The sequence below is a fragment of the Eschrichtius robustus genome, chromosome 10, assembly GCF_028021215.1.
Source record: "Eschrichtius robustus isolate mEscRob2 chromosome 10, mEscRob2.pri, whole genome shotgun sequence".
NCBI lineage: Eukaryota > Metazoa > Chordata > Mammalia > Artiodactyla > Eschrichtiidae > Eschrichtius > Eschrichtius robustus.
Window position 1 is genome coordinate 1,950,140 of NC_090833.1, and position 22,522 is coordinate 1,972,661.

General features: G+C 54.6%; 2 protein-coding genes across 2 annotated transcripts in view; one reads left to right on the forward strand and one right to left on the reverse strand.

Moving 5' to 3' along the window:
• Nucleotides 1-22,522, forward strand: part of RPL7A (ribosomal protein L7a) — a 304,745-nt gene that overhangs the window by 188,188 nt on the left and 94,035 nt on the right. The gene's annotated exons all lie outside the window — the stretch shown is intronic.
• On the reverse strand, nucleotides 1,849-5,939 carry LOC137770422 (beta-lactoglobulin-like). Its single transcript, XM_068553126.1, has 6 exons — nucleotides 5,844-5,939; nucleotides 5,004-5,143; nucleotides 4,086-4,159; nucleotides 2,915-3,025; nucleotides 2,091-2,195; nucleotides 1,849-1,865 (listed from the first exon to the last, which is right to left on the reverse strand). The coding sequence occupies exons 1-6, from the start codon at nucleotides 5,937-5,939 to the stop codon at nucleotides 1,849-1,851; spliced, it is 543 nt and encodes a 180-aa protein (XP_068409227.1).

The window sequence follows — 22,522 nt, forward strand, 5'->3', positions numbered from 1 at the left end:
GCCAGCTTGTGTTGAATGACCCTCCTGATGCGTAAAGAATTTGCCTCGTGAATGGGATATGATGCTTTTAAAATATTTATTTTAAAATCAATTAATGGTGCTTATATGGGTGTTCCTCTCTTAACCTGTTAACAAGTTTATTATATGTTGTCTAATGTGGAAACATCCTTGATTTTCTGGCTTAAATCACGATGTACTGAATACATTGCTGGATTTGACCTGTTAATAAATTATGTGGATATTTGTCTCTTTATTCCACAATGTGATAGCTCTGCTCTTTTTCTGTCTCCTGCGTCATCCCATCCAGCTTCGTTAGAGGACAGTCCAGACTCCCCATCTCTCTGTGCCCTGGAACAGACTGTATGAACCAGGATCCATCTGACGGTGGTTTGCTCGTTCTCATCCATAGACTGAGAAGATCTGGAACTGGAACTGTTCTTTATTTTCTAGAGTTATTGTTCTTTCAGAGTTTTCTTTTTTAGCCAATATTGGTATTTAATATTTTTCTAGAAATGTATCCACTTTATCTATATTTTCAAAACTTTAATATTGTACATAAATTGTTATTATATGTAACTATACATATAGTAATATGTGTGTATATTATCTTATACGTCAGTTGTTCTTATTATTTAAAAATCCCCGTTTCTGTTGCTATATACCCCCTTTCCATTTGTGATGCTCAAAAGTGATTGCAGAACAAGTGTCCGCCAAGGGTGACCTCTTTTGTCCAGCTCCTCTATCCAGGGGAAATCTCTCTATTGCATTTTAGCACAGAAAAGATCAATGCATTTTTGGCATATGAAGTTTGATATCAATAGTCTTACTAGTAGCAATTACCTTTATGTTCCTGAAAGCTGGTCATGAGGGTCATGGGGCTGCATTTGTAAAAGAGGGCAGAACTTGATCTGCAAGCAACTAAATTAAGTTTTTATATCAATATTTATTAGACTAAGTGACAGCAATTTTCCATTTCCTGTCCTTCGTGGAGTTTGGGTGTTGGCTGAAGATGCGAAGTTAACTGGCAGATGCCTCTGCCGCGTCCCTACCTAGTTTCCAAAAGTTTAAAAGAGCCGTGATGATGTGTGCAGGGCGCCCAGGTGTCATGAGGCCTGTGATGCACACACCTTAGATCCTGGCCCCGTGTCACCGCCTGAGCCGCCCGGGTCCCCAGCCCACGCGCATCGGCCAGGAAAGACTCAGACAGGAGTGCGCACTGGTTTATGCCTTTATTGCTGAAGGAGGAACGCCCCCGAGCAGGAGACCCCAGGCGGCGCCCGGAGGGGCCTGGGTCCCAAGAGGGGTGACCTTGGTCCTGGTCCCTCCTGACCCTGCTGATGGGGGAGGCGGGGGCGACATCATCTGTCCCCAGAGGGGCCAAGGATCCCAGGCCCTGAAATGGACATGGGGCTCTCCTGTGATTCCTGGGGAACCTGCTGGACCCTCGCCAGCCCCCACCCCCGGCTGGGCCGGGGGGTGCAGGAAGGGCCCTCCTCGGGAGAGAGACCCCCGCCTCCCCGCTCAGGTGGGGTGTCTGTCACCGGTGCCCGCTTCCGGGGCCTCCACCTTGGCCCTCAGCCCAACCCAGAGGGAGCAGGGGGAGGTCAGCATGCGAGTGAGGCCAGGACACAGGAAACGACATCCCCAAAGGCCACCCCTCGAGAGTGGGCACGCGGCCGGCGGCTCTGCAGTCGTCAGGAGAGACCCCAGCTTCCAGCCATTCCCGGAGGGGGACCCCAGGGCCTGATGGGGGAGCCCGGGCGCCACCAAGACCCCCCACCCTGTGCACGTGCCCAGGATGTGGGGCAGGGGGGTTACGTTACCCCCAGGGCGCCGGCAGGAGCTCACCTAGACGCGGCACTGCGCTGTGGGGGAGGGAGAGCCGTGCGGGAGGGTCAGGCCGGGACTGGACGCCCCGGGGACAGAGGGGCCTGGCAGGGGGTGGGGAGGGGGGCCCCCCTCGGGGGCGCTGCGCCTCCACCCCTTTCCTCCTGGCAGCCCTGGGGAGAATGGGGCTCACCACAGGAGGAAGTCGTCCCGGGGCTGGTGGCTTTCTGCCCAGGGAGCGGGGGCGGGGCCTGGGAGCTCACCTTCCAGCTGGGTCGGCTTGAAGGAGAGCCGGATGTGCATGGGCAGGGGCTTGATGGCTCTGTTGAATTTCTCCATGACCTCGTCGTCCACTTGCAGGGTCCTGGCTGTGGGGGAGGCGTCAGTCCCTGGGGGCACCCCCGCCTCCCCCCAGAGCTCGGGGACGCCGAGGGCCCTGCCCCGCCCCCCCAGGGTGGTCTGCAGGGCTCAGCGCCCCTGCCCTCCAGGACCCGTGCCCTCCCGGCTCGGCCCATTCCCCTCCTCCTCCTCCCAGAGCACTGCAGTGGGGGTCTGCACGGTCGTAAGAGGAAAGGCACCCCACCTCCGGAGGTCTGGGTCTCCGCCTCCCCTCCCCGCCCCACCCCGGGGCTGGCTGACTTATGACCAGGAGCCTGCACTGCCTGATGGCCGCGGCCACTTCCCTGGGAACACCCAATGGCACATCTTCTGTGACAATAAAGATGTCACCTGACATTTGTTTTCAGGACGTTATCGTTGAAAGATGTCTTTGTAACTGAATTCTTATTTGGTGAAGGTATTGAAACTCCCCGGCAACAAAGGCTGTTGGATTCATAGTGACCCGCCGGCGCCATCGAGATGGTCACACCAGTCACGGTGCTGCAGTGCACCTGCCCCTCAGCCCGCGTGTGTGTCCCTCGTCCCCAGCCACCCACAGGCGCACAGGAGACCAGGCCCCAGGATGCGACGCTCTCCCGATGACCCCTCACCCCTCCTCCCCCTCCGGTGTCGAGCTCCCCCATTCCCACCCTCTTGGCAGCGAGGACCACGCCGCGGGTCTCCCTGGGAAGCGGGGGCGGGCGCGTACCCAGGCACTGGCAGGCCAGGCTGTGCTCGGGGTCGGCGGCGTTTTCCATGCAGAAGAGCAGGTAGTTTTCGTAGTCCGTGTCCAACACAAAGATCTTATTCTCACCCAGGGCTGGAAGGGAGACCGAGACGGGGCAGAAGTAAGTTCCAGCGGGGGCGCGCGCGGGTCAGCTCCTCCATGGCCCCCACCTGGCGAGGACTGGGCGGGGAGCGCCTCCTGCAGCCCCGCACTCCAACGTGGTGCAGCCCCTTCCCCGAAGCCGTCCTCAGGCCCATCGGCTATGGATGCGCCAGAGACATTCCACCACCTCCTGGACTCAGGAACACTCACCACTCAATCCAGGATGCCCCCCGGGACCCAGAGTGGTCAAGAGATGGGGCTGTCACGCCGACCGCAGGTGAGACTGGGCACCGCCGAGTGCGGGAGGAGGGGAGCATCCCAAGCACGGTTACATTGGAGGGCAGCCCAGAGCCATGGGAACCGGGGCAGCGGGAGTGAGTGTTGCCCTGACAGAGGCCAGCGGGCGGCGGTGGCACCGCAGGGCCAGGCAGCTTCAGGGGCAACGCCAGCATCCTGACCCAGTGCGGGCAGGCGGCACTGGAGCCCCTGGGGCAGGCGCCCTGGCATTGGTCAGTTCTTGTCTGGCACAGACAAGAGTGAGTGAGTCAGAGTGAGTCCCAAGGTGGCCCAGGCTGCCGGGCGGGAGCGACCCTGGTGGAAGCCCCCCTGCCCCCCATGGCGCTTTCTCATCTTGGATTTAGTGAGGAATGAGTGAAGCAGTGGATGAGGGAAGGAACCCGTCTCGTGGAGATGGAGGAACCCATGTGGTGGGCTGGGGGCCGTGGGGCACCCTGACCGCTGACAGTGGCTCTCGGCTCTGCCTGGACGGGCACAGATGCTTCCTGAGCTCAGCCTGAGGGGCCCGAGCTCCCGCCCAGCAGAGAGAGCTTGGAGAGTCACCTTGGGGAGTGAGGCCAACCTCGCAGGGACCTGCCCGCGGCCACTGGCCCCACAGCACCGGGCAAGGGGCAGGGAGGGCAGTGAAGCTGGTGTAATGACAGCGTCACTTGTCCCCACCAGCCCCTTAGCATCCTTGGGCCCGGTGCCAGCCCCCTGCACCTGCCCAGAGCCCCCAGGGTGGTGGGGCTCCTACCACAGACCCGGCACTTACAGCTGATCTTGAACACAGCAGGGATCTCGGTTTTTTCTGCGATGATTTTCTCCTTAGCACACCCATCCTTCTCCCTGAAAGGCAGGCGTTTCCTGAGCCACATGCACAGACCATGCACGGTTGATCAGACCAAACTGTGGGCCAGGGGTGGAGGCTGGCCCCAGGAGGGGCCCGAGCCGGGGGGGCATTGGAGCCCAGCTGGTCACCCAGGCCTTGGCTGCGCTCACAGTAACCTCTAGGGCCACGGGTGACCAGGCTGGACAGGCCACAAGAGGGCAGACGGAGTGAGGGAGAAAAGGGCCGGGAGCGGCCAGGCCCCGCGGTCAGGGGCAATGACCTGCACCTGCAGACAATCGTGGGGTTCGGGTCCCCATCTCTGCACCCCACCCCCGCTCTGAGGGCGGATGGGACTCGTGGTGGGAGCTGCCACCCTGAGGACCTAGGCCTGCCGCTGCCCAGCAACCTCTACACGGGGCTCTCCCCACTCTGCTGTGTTTCTGCGACATCCCGTTCGTCTTAGATATTGAAGTGTTCAGACTGGAAAAGATGCAAAATGTCTCCCCGTTGCTCAAGTACATTCGTAATCCTTAACCTAACACAGAATTAAAATAACTGCCTGAATGTACATAGCTTTCCTACGTATTTCCACTTCAGTGGATTTTATCTCCCCTTCCAAGTTAACTAAAATGATGTTTTATGTTCATCTATTTTATTATGTTCCAAAGCATCAAATTAATAAAAGTTAAAAAAAAAAAAAAGCCCTGGGTGGGGAACCCTGGGTGGGGCTCCGAGGGCCCCATTCCGCATCCCTGGGGCCCTGGTCCTGCCCACAGTGCAGCCGGGTCCCACCAGGAGCCCCGTCCGCCGCCCACCCCTTGCTGGCCTGCAGCCCCAGCGGGGTGTGGGGGGCATGCGCACCGTTTCTGCAGGATGATCTCCAGGTCGCCCTGGGGCGTGGGCCTCAGCTCCTCCACGTTCACTCTCAGGGGGGCGCTCTCGGTGTCCAGCAAGGAGATGTCACTGGCCGCCATGGCCACGGAGTGCCACGTACCTGCCACCTGGGGAGGGGGCTTGATCGGCACTCCGGGATCGAGAAGGGGACCCCATCCCCATGGTGGGTTCTCTGTCCCACCCCCGACCTGAGCCAGCCCTGAGACATCCCCTCCTCTGCACCCTGAGGAATGTTCTTCCTAAACTCACTCTGAGCCCAAAGAAGGACCCAGAGGAGCCCATCACACAAGTGGGAATGTTTGGATCTTGGGGAGACGTGGCTGGAGGTGGGGAAAGGTTGGGGGGCAGAGAGACCCTATTAGGAGCTTAACTGTGTCCCCTTAACCCCCAGAGCCTCAGAACATAACTCTTTGGAGACAGGGTCTTTAAAGAGATGACAAAGGTAAAATGAGGTCATTAGGGTGGGCCCTGATCCAGTGTGACTGATGACCTTATAAGGAGAGGAAATTAGGACACAGGGATGACCAGGTAAAGACACAGGGAGAAGACAGCCATCTACGTGCCCAGGAGAGCGGCCTCAGGAGAAACCAGCCCTGCTGACACCTTGATCTCAGACTTCCAGCCTCCAGAATGCAAGACGATAGCCATGTTGTTTAAGCGGCCCTGTTGGGGGTATTTGTTAGGGCGGCCCTAGCAGAGTAATGCGGACCCCAGACAGCACAGCCTCCTCTGTCCTCCCTTGGCCTTCTGAGACCCCAGCTCCCCTGCCCGCCCTGCGGCTCACCACCCACCCAGCCACCCTCGAACCTTTTGGATGTCCAGGTCCTCCATAGTCTGGATGACGTTGACAGCCTGGGTGCCACACATGAGGGCCAGGCCCAGGGCAAGCAGGAGGCACATCATGGCTGCGGCCTTGGTGGCACTTCTGGGATCTGGAGGGAGAGGAAGGCAGAGGCAGTGGGCTCGGGGTCTTATATAGGAGGAGGGCCAGCCAGCCAGCCTGTGCTGGGCTCCCCGCCAGGCAGTTCCGCGAATCCCCTGTGACTCATCCTCAGGCCCTCAGGTGGCTTCCTCAGCTGGGACAATAGGAGGCCTTCTTCCCTCCGAGGCCAAGCAGGAAGGTGCCCTGTGTCCCTGGGACTGGACGGCTCCTGCTTGGCCCCAGAGAGGAAGGGTCTGGAGCGCGAGTCCAGGCTGGCCGCCAGCATCAGGAACACTTCCTGGGTCGGGCTCTTGGACAAGGACAGGTCAGAGCCAGCACTGAGGACAGCTGTGTCCTGGAGGGTGGGCCCGTGGGTCGCCCGGGGTCCGGAGAGCCCCTTGCCAGGAAGGACCCAGGGACATGCGCCAGGGGGTGGCCGTCTGCCCCGAACAAGGGGGTCACATCACCCGCACCCATCACCCTTCTCTTGCGGGCTGCCCTTCCTGGGGGCTCCACCAGCTCTCAGGGCCTCCCACCCTGCCCTGCTGAGCAAGGCCTCCCGAAAGGCTATGGTCCCGCTGGGCTCTCCTGCTTCTGGTACTCTCCTGTCCCGGGCATCGGCTCCTCCAAACCCCACGGACGTGGCCTTGGGCGAAGGGGTCTCTGCGGTCGCCCCACCCCCTGCAGGCTGGGGTGAGGGTGGCGCGGGGCTCAGGTGGAGCTCCAAGGATGGGCCTGGCCTGTAGTGAGAGCTCTGCAAGTGTCTGCTGCCCAGTTAGGGTAGCAATAAAGACAGCAACGCTGACAGCAACAGTCGTCATAACCCCCAGAGCCACCCAGCCGGGAAGGTGACCTGACCTTCGGGGGTCCAGCGGAGCAGCACTGCGTGCTGCATGTCGGTAAGTGTGACGGAAAGGCCCACAGTATCTGAATCTTCAATCTACCGAATCGTACATTTTAAATCTCCTAGGGCGCTTCCCTCCATACCACTCAAGGCTGCAGCAAGCCGCCTTCAACACCTTGGGAGGGATGGGGCCCTGGCGCTGGGCATGTACCTGAGTTAGGAGGGGAATCGAGCAGGGCGCAGAGTATCTGTCTCGCTGAGTCCACCACGACAGCAGCACCTCCGGGGGCTGTGCACGCCCTGTGTCCCGTGCCAAGGGGGGTGCAAGGGCCGTCAACTGACCTTCCAGGTGGTTGACCTGCTCATCTGGCAGGGGCGTGGACTTTGGGGTGGGGGAAGGGGGCAAGGTGGGGATATCTCCCGATGGTGGGAGCCTTGGAGGGTCGGCCCCTGTGCCCCCCACGATGTGTAGGGTCTTTCCAGGTGGCCACTGTCGTTGTCAGCCTCTTGGGAGGCTAAGGGGTCTCCTAGACTAGCTCTGGTTTGCTATCTGGCCTCTGGTTTCTTTCCTGTAGAGACCACTGGTTACTGTACCAAGAAAGAGCCCTGCACTGGAGAGACTGCAGGACCCAGGGCTGCCCCCAGACTCCCCTTTCCCAGGGTGGGGGCTGTGAAAGAAGGAGGAGGCTCGGGCAACCCCAGTCCTCGCCTTGATCTGTTTTATCTCCTTTAATTCTTGCAACAATCCTCCAAGTTCAGGGTCCCCAGTTTCCTTTTTTATGACGAGTGACAGGCAGTTATGGAGTTGAATGGTGTCGCCCCAGAACACATGTTCACGCAGAACCTCAGGACGGGACCTTATTTGGAAACAGGGTCTTTACAGATGTAAGTAGTTCAGATGAGGCGTGCTGGAAGGTGGGCTGATCTACTGTCTGGTGTCCTTGTAAGAGAAAACGAGGACACGGAGGGGACACAGGGAGAAGGCATGTGAACACAGAGGCAGAGATTGGAGTGAGGCTTCTACAAGACCAGGCTCCAAGGACTGATGGCAACACCAGCAGCTGGAGAAGGGGGGAAGGATCCTTCCTGGGAGTCTCTGGAGGGACCTCGGCCCTCCGACACCCGGACTGTGGACTTCTGGCCTCAGACAGGACAGGGTACACTTCTGTAGTTAGAAGCCCCCCACTCAGTGGGTGGCCCCCCCAGGACACCAGCACAGGCGGCTTGGACCCAGGGGTCAGATGCGAGAGGCCATCACCTCCAACACAGTTCCACTCTCAGAACTGGGTCACGCAGGGCAGAGGGAGGTCAGCCAGGGAGAAACAAGCAGCGTGTTTCCTGGTCAGCTTGGGAAATCGGAATCCCACCAGCCGCGGGGCATCCGTGCTGCAGGTTCTCACGTGTTCCTGTGAACCGAGACCACAAAGCATGCCCTTCAGGGCACAGCTATTCATAACTTCCAGGAATCTTCAGTTTCCATAGAATACCATCCAAAAAATAAAATTGAAAAAAAAAAAAAAGAGAGAGAGAGAGAGAGAAAAGGAAAAAAAAAGCACCCACTGGCCTTGGGCAGTTGGCATTGTCCATTGTGGAAGGGAGACTGAGATCTAAGGGCTCAGCTTCCCCCAGGTCACACGTTGCCCCAGAAAGTGGGACCTGGGAGGAGACCTGGGCCTCCACCAGCTCTCAGTCACTCCCCCTCCCACCAAAACCCCTTGCTCTTTAGAACCATGTCAGGAAGTCGGGCCTGTAACTGCAGAAGCAGGAAATCACTTCTCTCAGAATGAAATCGTGGGGCTGGGCGGAGTCAGTGGGCTTTCACACAGCTGAGGATGTCATGCTGCTCGGGACCTCAACCTCGGCACCGGGAAGCCAGTCTGAGTTTCGCTGGTCACAACCATGGTGGCCAGCACCAGGTGCCCCCCACGCATGTCCAATAAAATGGACAGCCTACAAGAAATGGGCAAATTCCTTGAAATGTACAGTCTCCCAAGGGTGAACCAGGAAGAAATAGAAAATAGAAACAGACCAATTACCAGTAATGAAATTAAATCAGTAATTTAAAAAACTCCCACAAACAGAAGTCCAGGACCAGATGGCTTCACAGGTGAATTCTACCAAACATTTAAAGAAGAGTTAACACCTATCCCTCTCAAACTATTCCAAAAAATTGAAGAGGAGGAAACACTTCTGAACTCATTCCATGAGGCCAGCATCACCCTGATAACAAAACCAGACAAAAACACTACAAAAAAAGAAAATTATAGGTCAATATCACTGATGGACGTAGATGTAAAAATCCTCAACAAAATATTAGCAAGGTGAATTCAACAGTACATTAAAAAGATCACACACCATGACCAAGTGGGATTTATCCCAAGGATGCAAATATATCTGCAAATCAATCAATGTGATATACCACATTAACAAACTGAAGAATAAAAATCATATGATCGTCTCAATAGATGCAGAAAAAGCTTTCAACAAAACTCAACATACTTTTATGCTAAAAACTCTCAACAAAGTGTGTATAGAGGGAACAAACCTCAACATAATAAAGGCCACATAGGACAAGCCCACAGCCAACATCATTCTCAATGATGAAAAGCTGAAAGCATTTCCTCTAAGATCAGAAACAAGACAAGGATGTCCACTCTCACCACTTTTATTCAACATAGTATTGGGAGTCCTAGACACAGCCCTTAGACAAGAAAAAGAAATAAAAGAAATCCGAATTGGAAAGGAAGAAGTAAAACTGTCACTGTTTGCAGTTGACATGATACTATATAGAGAAAATCCTTAGGATGACACCAAAAAGCTAATAAATAAATTCAGTAAAGGGGCAGGATACAAAATTAATACACAGAAGTCTGTTGCTTTTCTATACACTAACAATGAACTATCAGAAAGAGGAATTACGGAAACAATCCCATTTACAATTGCATCAGAAAGAATAAAATGCCTAGGAATAAATCTAACCAAGGAGGTAAAAAACCTGTATTCAGAAAACTCTAAGACACTGATGAAAGAAATTGAAGATGACACAGAGAGAAAGGTATACCATGCTCATGGATTGGAAGAATTAATATTGTTAAAATGACCATACAACCCAAGGCAAGTTACAGATTTAACGCAATCACTATCAAAATACTAATGGCATTTTTCACAGAACTAGAACAAATAATTCGAACAATTGTATGGAGACACAAAAGACCTGAATAGCCAAACACAATCTTGAGAAAGAAGAACAGAACTGGAGGTATCATGCCCTATGACTTCAGACTATAGTACAAAGCTACAGTCATCAAAACAGTATGGTACTTGCACAAAAACAGACACAGAGGTAAATGGAACAGAATAGAGAGCACAGAAATAAACCCAACTAATATGGTCAATTAATCTACAACAAAAGAGGCACGAATATATAATGGGGAAAAGACAGCCTCTTCAATAAATGGTGTTAGAAAAACTGGACCGCTACATGCAAAAGAATCAAACTGGACTACTTTTTAACACCGTGCACAATAATAAACTCAAAATGGATTAAAAACTTAAATGTAAAACCTGAAGCTAAAACTCCTAGAAGAAAACATAGGCAGTACACTCCTCTTAAGGAAGAGTGAAATTTGAGACAGACTTGAAGGACTGATAAGAATTTAACAAGAGGGAACAGAATGAGCAAAGCTGGAGATGGAAAAATATAATCAATATTTAAGAAACATGAAATAATCCTGTATAAGTTTTGTGTAGATTAGGAGTGAATAAGTTAAAATTTTAGCTAGGTTTACATTTTTGGAAATCCCGAAAAGTCAGATAAACATTTTACTAGACAATTAGGAGCCATTGAAGATTTTTGAGAAGATTATTTTAGTAAAGATATTTAAGACACACTAGATGAAATATTAAAAACGCAATCGGGAATTAAGGGGTCACTGCTACTGTCTCTCTGGGTCTGATTTCAAGCATTAGTGTGCATGAGGATAGTTTGGAGCTAACAAGCCATTACTGGGCCCACCCCTGAGACTGAGATTCAGTTCATAAGTGGTGGGGCTCAAGATCTTTATTCATGACGGGTCCCCAGGTGGTTCTGTGCATGTTAAAGTCTGAGCATCTAAGGGACAGGTGAGAGCCTGGCCTTGAGTGTGGCAGAAGAAATGGCTAAGAGGGCACAGATGAGACAGGTGTGGTACCCTGGCTGCAAAACCTGAGTACTTATAGATGACTCTGTTCTGAGGCTCGCTTAGTGGACGCATCAAAAAAAAAAAAAAAAAAGACTTTCCTGGGTGACTGTGCTGATTCTCAGAATGGCCTCTTGAAGGTCACCAAAACTTAAGTGGCTTGTTGCATACAGTTTGTGGTTGGATCTAACAAGTTGGGACTAGATTGAGAGACTTAGAGAGTCATCAGTTCTCTTAGTCTCCTAACCTCTTAAAAGCGTGGAGGGGCTGCTGAGAGAAATAACAAAAGAGGGGGATGAGATAGCATTGATCTAGGTCAGAGTCATGAGCTCATGCGTCTCCCAGCAGGGTCCGTGTTTGTGGAATGAATAGGCACATGAGTGAGTGAATAAAGAGGAAGCACGATGGAGTTTTGATGAAGGTTTGTTTACAGGACTGTAGTTCAAATAGCATCAGGAAAAGTACTATCAACAATGTCCTGTGGGGAAGGGTCAAAAACCCCCAATGTCCTAATGTAACCAAGCAGGACCCTATGGGGCCTTCCCGGAACAGACTCCCCCAACACCCCCATGTCCTCCACTTGCCTCTTGTTTGTAGAAAAACTTTAGCCTCCTAGGCCTTCCCAGAGTTCCAAAGAGTACATTTAATCAGAGAAGTGAGAAACTACAGAAAGAAAGGAAAACAGTCAAACAAGTCAAAATTATAATAGTTCAGCCATTAAACAAAGCCAAGGACCTTTAGTTCCTCCTCAAGGGCTATAGATAATATTCTGAGCCATGTCCTTTGAGCTGTTTTGCAGGTACTGAAACCTCCACCAGGTGGAAGAAGTTAACTGTACGCTGCCTAAAAGCACATAGACCCCCAGACCAGTTGGAACCAGAAGGTTGATGATGTTGACTCCTGATTACCTCACCACCAACCAATCAGAAGAATGTCCACCAGCTGATCACACACCCCACAGCCCCCCTCCCTCACCCTGTCTTTAAAAATCTTTCCCTGAAAGACTTTGGGGAGCTCTGGCCTTTTAAGCACTGGCTACCTGGACTCCTTGCTTGGTGCCTGCAATAAACGCCGCCCTTTCCTTCATCACAGACCAGTGTCAGGAGATTGGTTTTACTGCACGTGGACACTCGGACCCAAGTTTGGCTTGGTCACACTAATAACAAAGATTTTTAAAGATTACAAAATACTGTTACAGGAAGTCTCTCTGACTTTCTACCACAACTGGAAACAGAGGTGAGCCCAAGGCCAAAACCTCAGTCTCCCTTGTGGGGCCTTTGCCTCTATCCCTAGAGACACTTCCCCTTGGGATTATGACTCGGCAGTGGTCAACAGCAGGAAGGGTATTTCAGGTGAGACAGTCCCGATGAAAGGTCTATTCAGTGTCTCTTTGGGGAAACACACATTTCTTATACCAGATTCTCCTTCTTCTCCTTGGAAAATTCAGCAAAGGGTAACACAAAGCTCAGAAGACAGGCTTGAGGAAAAAATTGGTGCCACAGAGCAAGAAATGTGGTTGTGAATCAACTTTGTGAGACCAGTATTTACAAATACCCCCAACTTCACAAAAAGTCTTGTGTGCTGCTAAGAAGACATCTGGCTGAACAGTGTGTTAAATTCTGGAAAACAACTATGTTCTAAGCCATTTACCAGAGCAAAGTTGTTTAAAATTAACACAATTATTAAAATTATAATTATTTTAATAATTATGGAGCATTTTTATAGCAGTGGGAATACCTTTAGTTTAATAGCTCCTGAGCCAATCCCTTCTGTGGAAACGACCAGAGGCTAGTACTAAAGAACATAGCACTACTTTAAATTGACATCCATATGGCGTTATTTCTAATATGTTTGACTTGAGCTCTATCACTTGGGAGATAAATACATCTCATATGAGTTTGACCAGTTGGTGTTAAAAAAAAAAAAAAAAGACAGGAAAGGACAAGAAAGCTTAACCTATAACATAAGTGGAAAATGTACCCCAGAACATAGGCAGAAAATCAAATCCAGTGCTGGATAACAACCCATCGTGACTAATTGTTTTTTCCTCCGCAATGTAAGGGTCACCTGACATTATAAAACATACTGATGCAATTTACAACCTCAGTCGGTTAAAGAAAAACTATTTGGTCACCTCAAAGCAGAAAACACATTGGTTAGAGTTTAACAGCAATTCCTGGTTAAAAACAAACCAAAACAAAACCTTTTTATCTAAATAGAAACAGAAGGGACTTTCTTCAACCTAATGAAGTGTATAAAACCAAAATTTCCAGGAAAAATCATTCTTAAAAGTGCCGCCATCTTTGTTCCTTTTTACACAAAATTTTTTTTCTCTGTTACTGGTTTTAATTAATTTGTTATTTGTGCCCTGGTGTAGTTTTCTTCATGCTTTTTATGGTTGATATTAGTTGAGCTTCTTTAATCTGTATATTTATAGCTTTCATCTAATTTTGAGAATTTGGGGCCACTATTTCTCCAAATAATTTTTCTGTCCTCCTCGTCCTTCAAGGTTCCAGTATATATATATATATATATTTGTCCCCAGCTCACTGTTGCTCTATTTTTCTTGTCTTTCTTCCCTCTCTGTGTTTCACTTTGAATAGATTTACTCCTGTGTCTTTAAGCTCACTAATGTTTTTTCTGTGTTTTGTAATCTGCTGTCAGTCCCACCCAGTGTTGCTGTTTTTTCTTTTTCATCTCGGATTGTAGTTTCCATCTCTAGAATCTGGCTTTGGCTCTTTTGCTCGTCTTCCATGTGTCCCACTTCATTCTTTGTATGTATGGAATATAGTCGTGATAAAGGTTTTGATGTTGCTGCCTGGATATATTTTTTTAATATTTTATTTATTTTTATTTATTTATTTATTTATTTATTTATTTATTTATTTATTTATTTATTTATTTATTTATTTTGGCTGTGCCGGGTCTTAGATGTGGCACTCGATGAGATCTTCGCTGTGGCATGAAGGCTTCTTAGTTGTGTCATGCATGCAGGATCTAGTTCCTCAAACAGGGATTGAACCTGGGCCCCCTGCATTGGGAGTGCGGAGTCTTATCCACTGGACCACCAAGGAAGTCTCTGCCTGGATATTCTAACTCTACGTTAGTCTGGTCTGGTTTAAATTGGTTGGTCTTTGCCCTCCTTATGGCTTGTATTTTCTTGATTCTTTGCAGGCCTGGTAATTCTGACTGGATGCCAGACATTGTTGGGTTCTGGATAACACCCTATCCCTATGAATATTTCTGACTTTCTTCTGAGACACTGTTGTATCAGTTGGAAATGACTCAGAGGAGACTGAGGCCCTGGTGGCTGGTGGCGATGGCGGGGAAGGTCAGGTGGCAGGACTGCGGTGGTGGGGGAGCCATGCTGGCACCTGGCGGTCGCTGCGCACCTGCTGCGTGTGGACACTGCTCTGGGTGCAGGAGAATTGTTTTCTCCTTCCATCCTCACCCTGCCTCCCCGGGGTCGCTCCTTCTGCACTCTCCATTTTACAGGTAGGGAACAGATGCAGAGAAGAGACAGCAGGGCGCCAGGCAGGCTGGCCTGCAGCCTGTGCTCTTGACCAGCGCACAGCCGGGATGACCGCTGCCCTCGGCAGTCACAGAAACGAGCTCACGTCCTTCCCACCACCCTGTGGCCAGGTCCTGCCCTGCCCTCCTGTCCGTCATTTTCGTCTGCGGAGCCAGACCTGGGAGCTTTCCCATCGGAGGGGTTCGGTGTCAGGTTAGAGCTGGAGCGTGGAGCCGAATGGCCAGGGGCCCGGCTCAGCTTTGCCACTGAGCTGGTGCAGGGACTGGGGCTTCCGTGGCTGGGCAGCCACGTCAGCACCGTGCAGGGCCTTAGGAAGCCGGAATGCCTGAACGTTGTTGCTCCCATTTCTCTCTTGGCAGGGGGAGGTCAGCCCTGCCGCAGCTCCCGTCGGGGGGTGACCCTGAGGTCTAACGGGGTTGGGGGGAGGGGGGCTTTGCTCTTTGATGCAGGTCCCTGTGGATCCGCCCACACACAGAGCAGCCCCACCCTGGAGCTCTGACACACCCCTACCTCCAGGGAGGGCGGGAGGTGCCAAGACATTTCTTTTTCAAGAAATTTAAATGAAAACGTATGATTTTCAGGGTGAGCTGTCCTACCAGCAAACAGGGTTTCCGCAGCCCTACGATGATAGAGGTGGGATGAATAGTAAAGGGAAATTGTGTCCAATAGCCCCTGACACAGACGAGGCGTCCCGCTGGGGCCCCCGCTGGGCTCAGGGCTGGGTCTGGAGGAGACACCACCTTTCCCATCCCTGCTGTCACCGCCTGAGCCGCCCGGGTCCCCAGCCCACGCGCATCGGCCAGGAAAGACAGACAGGAGTGCACACTGATTTATGCCTTTATTGCTGAAGGAGGAACGCCCCCGACCAGGAGACCCCAGGCGGGACCCGGAGGGGCCTGGGTCCCAAGAGGGGTGACCTTGGTCCTGGTCCCTCCTGACCCTGATGATAGGGGAGGCGGGGGCGACATCATCTGTCCCCAGAGGGGCCAAGGCTCCCGCCAAGGCTCCCGGGCCCTGAAATGGACACAGGGCTCTCCTGTGATTCCTGGGGAACCTGCTGGACCCTCACCAGCCACCTCCCCTGGCTGGGCCTGGGGGTGCAGGACGGCCCCTCCTCAGGAGAGGGACCCCCGCCTCCCCGCTCACGTGGAGTGTCTGTCACCGGTGCCTGCTTCCGGGGCCTCCACCTTGGCCCTCAGCCCTGCCCAGAAGGAGCAGGGGGAGGTCAGCATGCGAGTGAGGCCAGGACACAGGAAACGACATCCCCAAAGGCCACCCCTCGAGAGTGGGCACGCGGCTGGCGGCTCTGCAGTCGTCAGGAGAGACCCCAGCTTCCAGCCATTCCCGCAGGGGGACCCCAGGGCCTGATGGGGGAGCCCGGGCGCCACCAAGACCCCCACCCTGTGCATGTGCCCAGGATGTGGGGCAGGGGTACGTTACCCCCAGGGCGCCGGCAGGAGCTCACCTAGACGCGGCACTGCACTGTGGGGGAGGGAGAGCCGTGCGGGAGGGTCAGGACGGGACTGGATGCCCCGGGGACAGAGGGGCCTGGCAGGGGGTGGGGAGGGGGCCCCCCTCGGGGGTGCTGCGCCCTCACCCCCTTCCTCCCGGGAGCCCTGGGGAGAATGGGGGGCCCAGTAAGGGGGGAGGATGCTTCCCTGCTTCTCACCCTGGGCAGGGCTGAGCTCACCCTTCCCCTGGCTCAGGTCCAGGATGATCTGCATGTGCTCGGGCAGAGACTCCAGGACTCTGTCGAATTTCTCCACGACCTCGTCGTCCACCGTCAGGGTCCTGGCTGTGGGGGAGGGGGTCAGTCCCTAGGGGCACCCCCGCTCCCCCCGCGAGAGCTCGGGGACCCTGAGCCCCTCCCCAGGAGCTAGCGCAGGAAAGAGGCACTGATGCGCTGGGGTCTGTAGAGCTTGGTCTAGCCCTGCTTGCCAGGGTGGTCTGCAGGGCCCCGTCCCCCTGCCCTCCAGGGCCCCTGCCCTCCCCGCTCGGCCCATTCCCCTCCTCCTCCTCCCAGGGCAGCGCTGGGGGTCTGCACGGTCACGAGAGGAAAGGCACACCCCTGCCCCCTATCCTGGTCCCCCCCAGTCCCCCCCGGCTGGCTGACTTAAGACCAGGAGCCTCCACTGCCCGCCACGGCCACCTGGGGAGCAAGGGCAGCATCGCATGTATATTTACTTGGGTCGGAAAATCTCCCTTTAAAGCTGCTTGCATAGCTGAAAGTGCTCTGAAGTCATTACAAATCTCCTTCTATTAGATTGTTGATTAATATTAGCCACTTGTACCAGCTGGTAGGTGAGGCCCCTCCACTCAGGGAGGAACCCCCAGCCTCCTGCATCAGCCCCGCTGGCCTGTCCCGGACCTTGTCCCAAGCATCTCCTGCCCTGCACGTCACCCCACATCTGACCGCCAGTGTCGGGCGCCACGGCTGGGACCTTTGCGAGCATGACCTGTAGGGGCCAGCGAGGCAGCCCCTCTCCCCTTCCTCCCACCAGGGGCCAGGAAGGTGCGGGGGAGTCTTGAGCGTCCCTTATTCACAGCTTGACCAAAGGCCACGTCTCTGTCGAGGAGCGGCCCCTCGGGACACGCCCCATGGGATCAGCCACGTACACAGACACTGGCACATCGTGCCATGCTCATCGGTGGGCACGGGGGCCTCCATGCAGAAGATCATGTAGTTGGTGTAGTCTGTGTCCAGCACGGATACCTTTCGTTCCCCGTGACCTGGAAAAGGGGCCGAAATGGAGCCTGAAATCTTGTCTGAGTCCCTCCACCGCGTCCGTCGGGGCACCCGGGTCATTGCCTGGGAGCGCTCTTTCCCACGGCAGCCACCAGGCTCGGAATATCCCCTCCCCGACACCGAGGGGACGCCTCCCTACTGGCTGCCAGAAGCCCACCACTGGCAGCACAGCAAGTTTTATGGACCTCCAGTGGGGACCCTCCGAGCCTCACCGTCTGGGTGAGACCAGCCCGTTCCGCACTCAGGCCGAGACTGGAAACAGCTCTTAAATGTTGATGCTACAGTAAAGCCGCTCTCCATGCCTACGGCCCGCTTGGCCAAACTCTGCTCCCCTATGTCCTGGACGTGGCATTAATTCAGTCACTTATTCATCCACACCCCCAGGCACTAAATCCCAGGTAGCCCCCCTCGATAGGGCAGGCGACCAGGTCTGTGAGCGACCAAAAAGATGCCAGGATTGGAGCCCCACTGGAGTCTGGGGTTATACATGGATAGCAGAGAGTGGAAGAAAGAAGGGAGAGTATTTCAAGAGGAAGAGGGTAGCGGAGCCTCTGCCCTTCAGAGGCGGGGGACCTGGGGGAGGACGTGGAGACCCCGCGTCCTCGGGGCCCTTGTCCTCGCTGGATTTGGAGCAAGATGATGGCGATGGAGGGAAGGCTCTTTGGGGAGTCTGCTGATTTCCCAGGTAGACCTGAGGCCCTGCAGGTGAGGAATGGGAACCTCGGGCGTGGGGCTAGGTGGCTCCCCACCCCCATCCGCTGCTGGGCCCAGACGTGGCAGGGCAGCTTCTGGGGGTGGGACTGTCCCCACCCCACTCACTGCCTCTCAGAAAGAGGGTGTGACAAACAACAGATTGTGGATTGGAGACGGGGCTGGTGGGCCCTGGGGGTGGGGCTGGATCTGGGGGCCCAGGGATGTGTCCCAGGGAGGCTGCCAGGGCTGGGGTGAGGGGGGTGAGGCCTGGAATATTCCAGAAGCAGGTTCCAGGTTGGAGAGGCAAATGCACAGTGTGCCTGCCCACAGGTCTGGTTTGTTTGGATATTTTTAAGGAGCCGCAGGCCAGTCCGTGAACAGGGAAGTTGCCACGTGTCTGCCCGAGAAACGTGTGCCCGCCCTAACCCACCCCCCGGGTGCACAGGACACACACCCGCTTCCTTCCATCTACGCCAAGCAGGGTGCAGAAGGGGCAGGAAAGCATGGGGATCCCAGGCCTCGTCACCCTGACAGCACCGTCCGCGGGGTGGGAGAAGCAGGGCCTGGCTCACAGGACGAGGCCACACACTCAAGCCCGACTCCTGCTGCCCGGATGGCGGGATGGCGAGCGTCTCAGAGCTTCAGGCGGGGCCCCGCACGTGCTGGGGTTACCCCAGGGGAGCGTGGGGCCCGGGCTGGGGGCACTCGCAGTCGACCTTGAATACAGCAGGGTCCTCGGTCTTCTGAGCCAGGATGGTCTTCTCTACACACTTTTGGTTTTCCCTGAAAAGCCAGATGGCGCTGGGGCTCATTCGCAAACCCTGTGGAGGGACGGGAGCTGGGATCCGGGAAGTGTCCTCAGGGCAGGAGGACACCTGGGCCGCCCAAAGCACCGCCACCAGGTGTTGGCCTGAGAGGGAGCGGCCCTCCTTGGACCCAAGCAGGTGACTGAGGAAGTTGACAACGGGGCAGACAGAGTCAGCCAGGAACCCCACAGGTGAGCTGGCTGGTGGCCGAAGGCACGTGGCAGCTCAAAACGGGCCCTGTCTGCATGGGGCTTTGGACACAGTGTTTCCAAGAATACTGGTCTCATCATGGCCCAGAATTCCTCGACGCCCCGGCTCCCCCACGCTGGGGGCAGGTGGGGCTCATGGTGGAAACTGCCCGGGCCCTGAGGACCCAAGCCTGCAGCTGCCCAGTCGTCTCTACACAGGCCTCTCCCCACACTGACCCCGGGGCCACTCTGTGTAGCCGCCTCTTGCCCCACACCCCTGGGCAGGGCTCCAAGGGGACCAAGAACCTCCAAGCCCTGTTGCCCCGTCCCTCGGGCCCCGGCCCCGCCCACAGTGCAGCCAGGGCCCAGCTGGAGCCCTGCCCACCGCCCACCAGTCCTGGAGCTGCCCCCCGCTGGCCTGCAGCCCTGGGGAAGGGGTGGTGCCATGTCATGGGGGGCGGGGCACACCCACCGTTTCTGCAGGATGATCTCCAGGTCGCCCTGGGGGGTGGGCCTCAGTTCCTCCACGTTCATTCTCAGGGGGCCACTCTCGGCGTCCAGGAGGGAGATGTCGCTGGCCGCCATGGCCACGGAGTGCCATGTCCCCGCCACCTGGGGAGGGGTCTTGAGCTGCACTCCGGGAAGGGGACCCTAGCCCCACAGTGGGCTCTCTGTCCCGCCTCAACTGGGCCATGCTGAGTCTCCTGTGTGCCCAGGTTTCTCAGGAAGCATGATGCGCTAGGGTTCCAGGTGCACTTGGGGATCACCAGCTCTGTGATGACACCTGAGTGGGGAGCTCTTGCATATTTGGAAAAACTCCCGTCTCTACCCAACCCCCAGCGCAGTCCTAAGTCAGCCCCCATCCAGGTGTGGCAGCTTCGAGGACGACTCCACCCCAGGAGGGAGAGGGAAACAGGTGCGTCTGGGAACCAGGTGGCTGGAGAGAGACAAGTCCCTCCAACATCTGGGGGATGAAGTGGTCCCCCAATGCTATGGCCTCATTTTGACCCGTGTTAGACTTCTGCGGTCCAGGCTTTCCTGCGCCCTCTCAGCCCCTGACCCCAGCCCCATACCTCTCTTATGTCCAGACCCTCCACCTTGTGGGGGATGTGGACAGCCTGGGCGCCACACACGAGGGCCAAGCCCAGGGCGAGCAGGAGCCTCTTCATGGCTGCAACCGTGGTTGCACTTCTGAGCTCTGGAGAGAAGGGAAGTCCGAGGCAGCGGGCTTGGGGCCTTATATAGGAGGAGGCCATGCGGTTCCCCGAATGCCCTGTGACTCATCCTTGGGGCCACGGAGACATTATCTTCCAGGACAACATGAGGCCCCCTTTCTGTGACAGTGTCACTGACTTCCATCCGAGGCCAAGCAGGAAGGTGCCCTGTGTCCCTGGGCCTGGACGGTTCCTGCTTGGCCCCAGGTGGGAAGGGTCTAGGGTGCGGGTCCAGGCTGGCCGCCAGCATCAGAACACTCCCGGGTCGGGCTCTTGGACAAGGACAGGTCAGAGCCAGCACTGAGGACAGCTGTGTCCTGGAGGGCAGGCCTGTGGGTCGGCGGGGTCTGGAGAGCCCCATGCCAGCCATGACCCAGGGACATGCTCCAGGGGGTGGCCCTCTGCCCCACGCCAGGGGCGCATATCACCACACCCCTGACGGGTCCCCTGCACAAGCTGTCCCCGTGTGTGTGCACCCAGTTCACACAACCATCTGAGTGTGCATGCCCTGGGCTGCCGTGTGCTCCATGAGGGGCCGGCACAAGGACCCCCGCCACCATCTTGCTCCCGTGTCATCATCTGTGGGAAAGGCCGGGGTGCCCAGATGGCTCTGGTACAGCCCCCTATGGCCCTTGCTCCCCGTCCTAGTGCCACCCCCTCAGGCAGGCTCTAGGTGTCCCAAGCGTGGGCAGCTGCCTCCTTCACCCCCCGAGCCTGTCCAGGATCCAGCCCTGCTTCCATCTCTTCTGCTTGATTGGGACCTCTAGGAGTCTGGAGCCCCATCTTTGGGCAAGGCCTGCTTCAGGATTGCTAGAGCAGGGTGTACACTGCCCCCCAAGTGAGAGTCTAGCCCAAGAGGCAAGAAGCAGAGACTGAGGCAAGTGAGGCTGCTGGAGGGCTTATGTGAGCGGGGAGGGGCAGCCCAGGGAGGTTCCTATTGGTGGGTTAAAACAACGCACAGTCTGGATGGATGAAGGGATGGATGGGTGGGTGGCTAGGTGGATGGATGGATGGATGGGTGGATGGGTGGGTGGATGGATGGGTGGGTGGATGGGTGGATGGATGGGTGGTAGATAGATGGATGAATGAGTGGATGAATGGATGGGTGGGTGGATGGATGGATGGGTGGGTGGATGGATGGAGGGATGGATGGAAGGGTGGTAAATGGATGGATTGGTAGATGGATGGATGGATGGATGCGTGGGGGGTTACATGGATGAATGGCTCCCTTAACTCATATTGGATGTGCCATTTAGCTTCTCATTCTCATGATCCCTCTGATTTTCCAAGGTGCTTTCATGTCCATTGTCACTTTTGCCTCTCACAGAGGTGGCAGGAATGAGATACAAAGTACCAAGTACATGACCTAAATACACCCGTTGTTAGTGGCCAAGGTTGGCCTTGAGCCAGGTCAGCCAGAAGCTGGCTCTGGAACAGAACGTCACTTCCTCCTTTCAGGGCCCTCCTAGTCCTGGTGTGAGGCCAGCCACCCGAGCCCAGGGTGAGCCCTGTGCCTGCCAGATTCTGCAGACCCCTCAGGCAGTTCCTCACAATGGGTCTTTGTGTCTCACTGGCTCAGTTTTTGGCTCCATCTGGGACTTGCCAACAACCCCAAGTGAAGGCAGAGAGGCAGCTAAGTCTCATAATCAACCTAGTAAGGTAGGAAAGAGGAAAGAGGTGAGCCCTAGTGCTCCGGGCTGCAGGTGGTAATTACGGCTTTGAGGTGGTGCTGATATATATTTACACACAGAGTCAAAGTGGGACTCGGAGTCCTGAACACACGTCCATGTTTTCCCCCCAGCTTCCCTCCCCCACCAGATGGACTCGACACACAGAGGACGAGCCAGGCAAAGGGACACTTTCTGATGCTGCAACTCATGTTTTAGGGTGATCAAAATCAGAAGCTCCCCTCTTTATGAGCTAGACTATTCTATGGTTCCTTTTTACTGCAAGAAGATGAAGAGTTGCAGTGCAACTCTTGAGTTAAAGAGAAAATTGAAGAATATTAGGAAATCAAAAGGAAAACATAGCACATCAGAATCTGGGGGAACCAGGCAAAGCAGGAGAACCTACTGTCCTAAAAATAATTTTAATAAACAAAAAGAACAAAAAGGAATTAATTAGCCATACCACTGAAAAATTAGGGGGGAAGCACAAAATAAACATGAGAGAATAAGGAAGAAGTTGCAAATATAAAAGCAGAAATTACTGAACTAGAAAATAGAAGAATGATATAATTGATTAAGTGGTAATTCTTCAAAGCTATCAATAAAATAGATATACCATTAGGTAACCTAATTTAAAAAGGAAAAATACACAAAATAACAAATGCTATTGTGAAAATAACCACAAAAGGAGAAGAA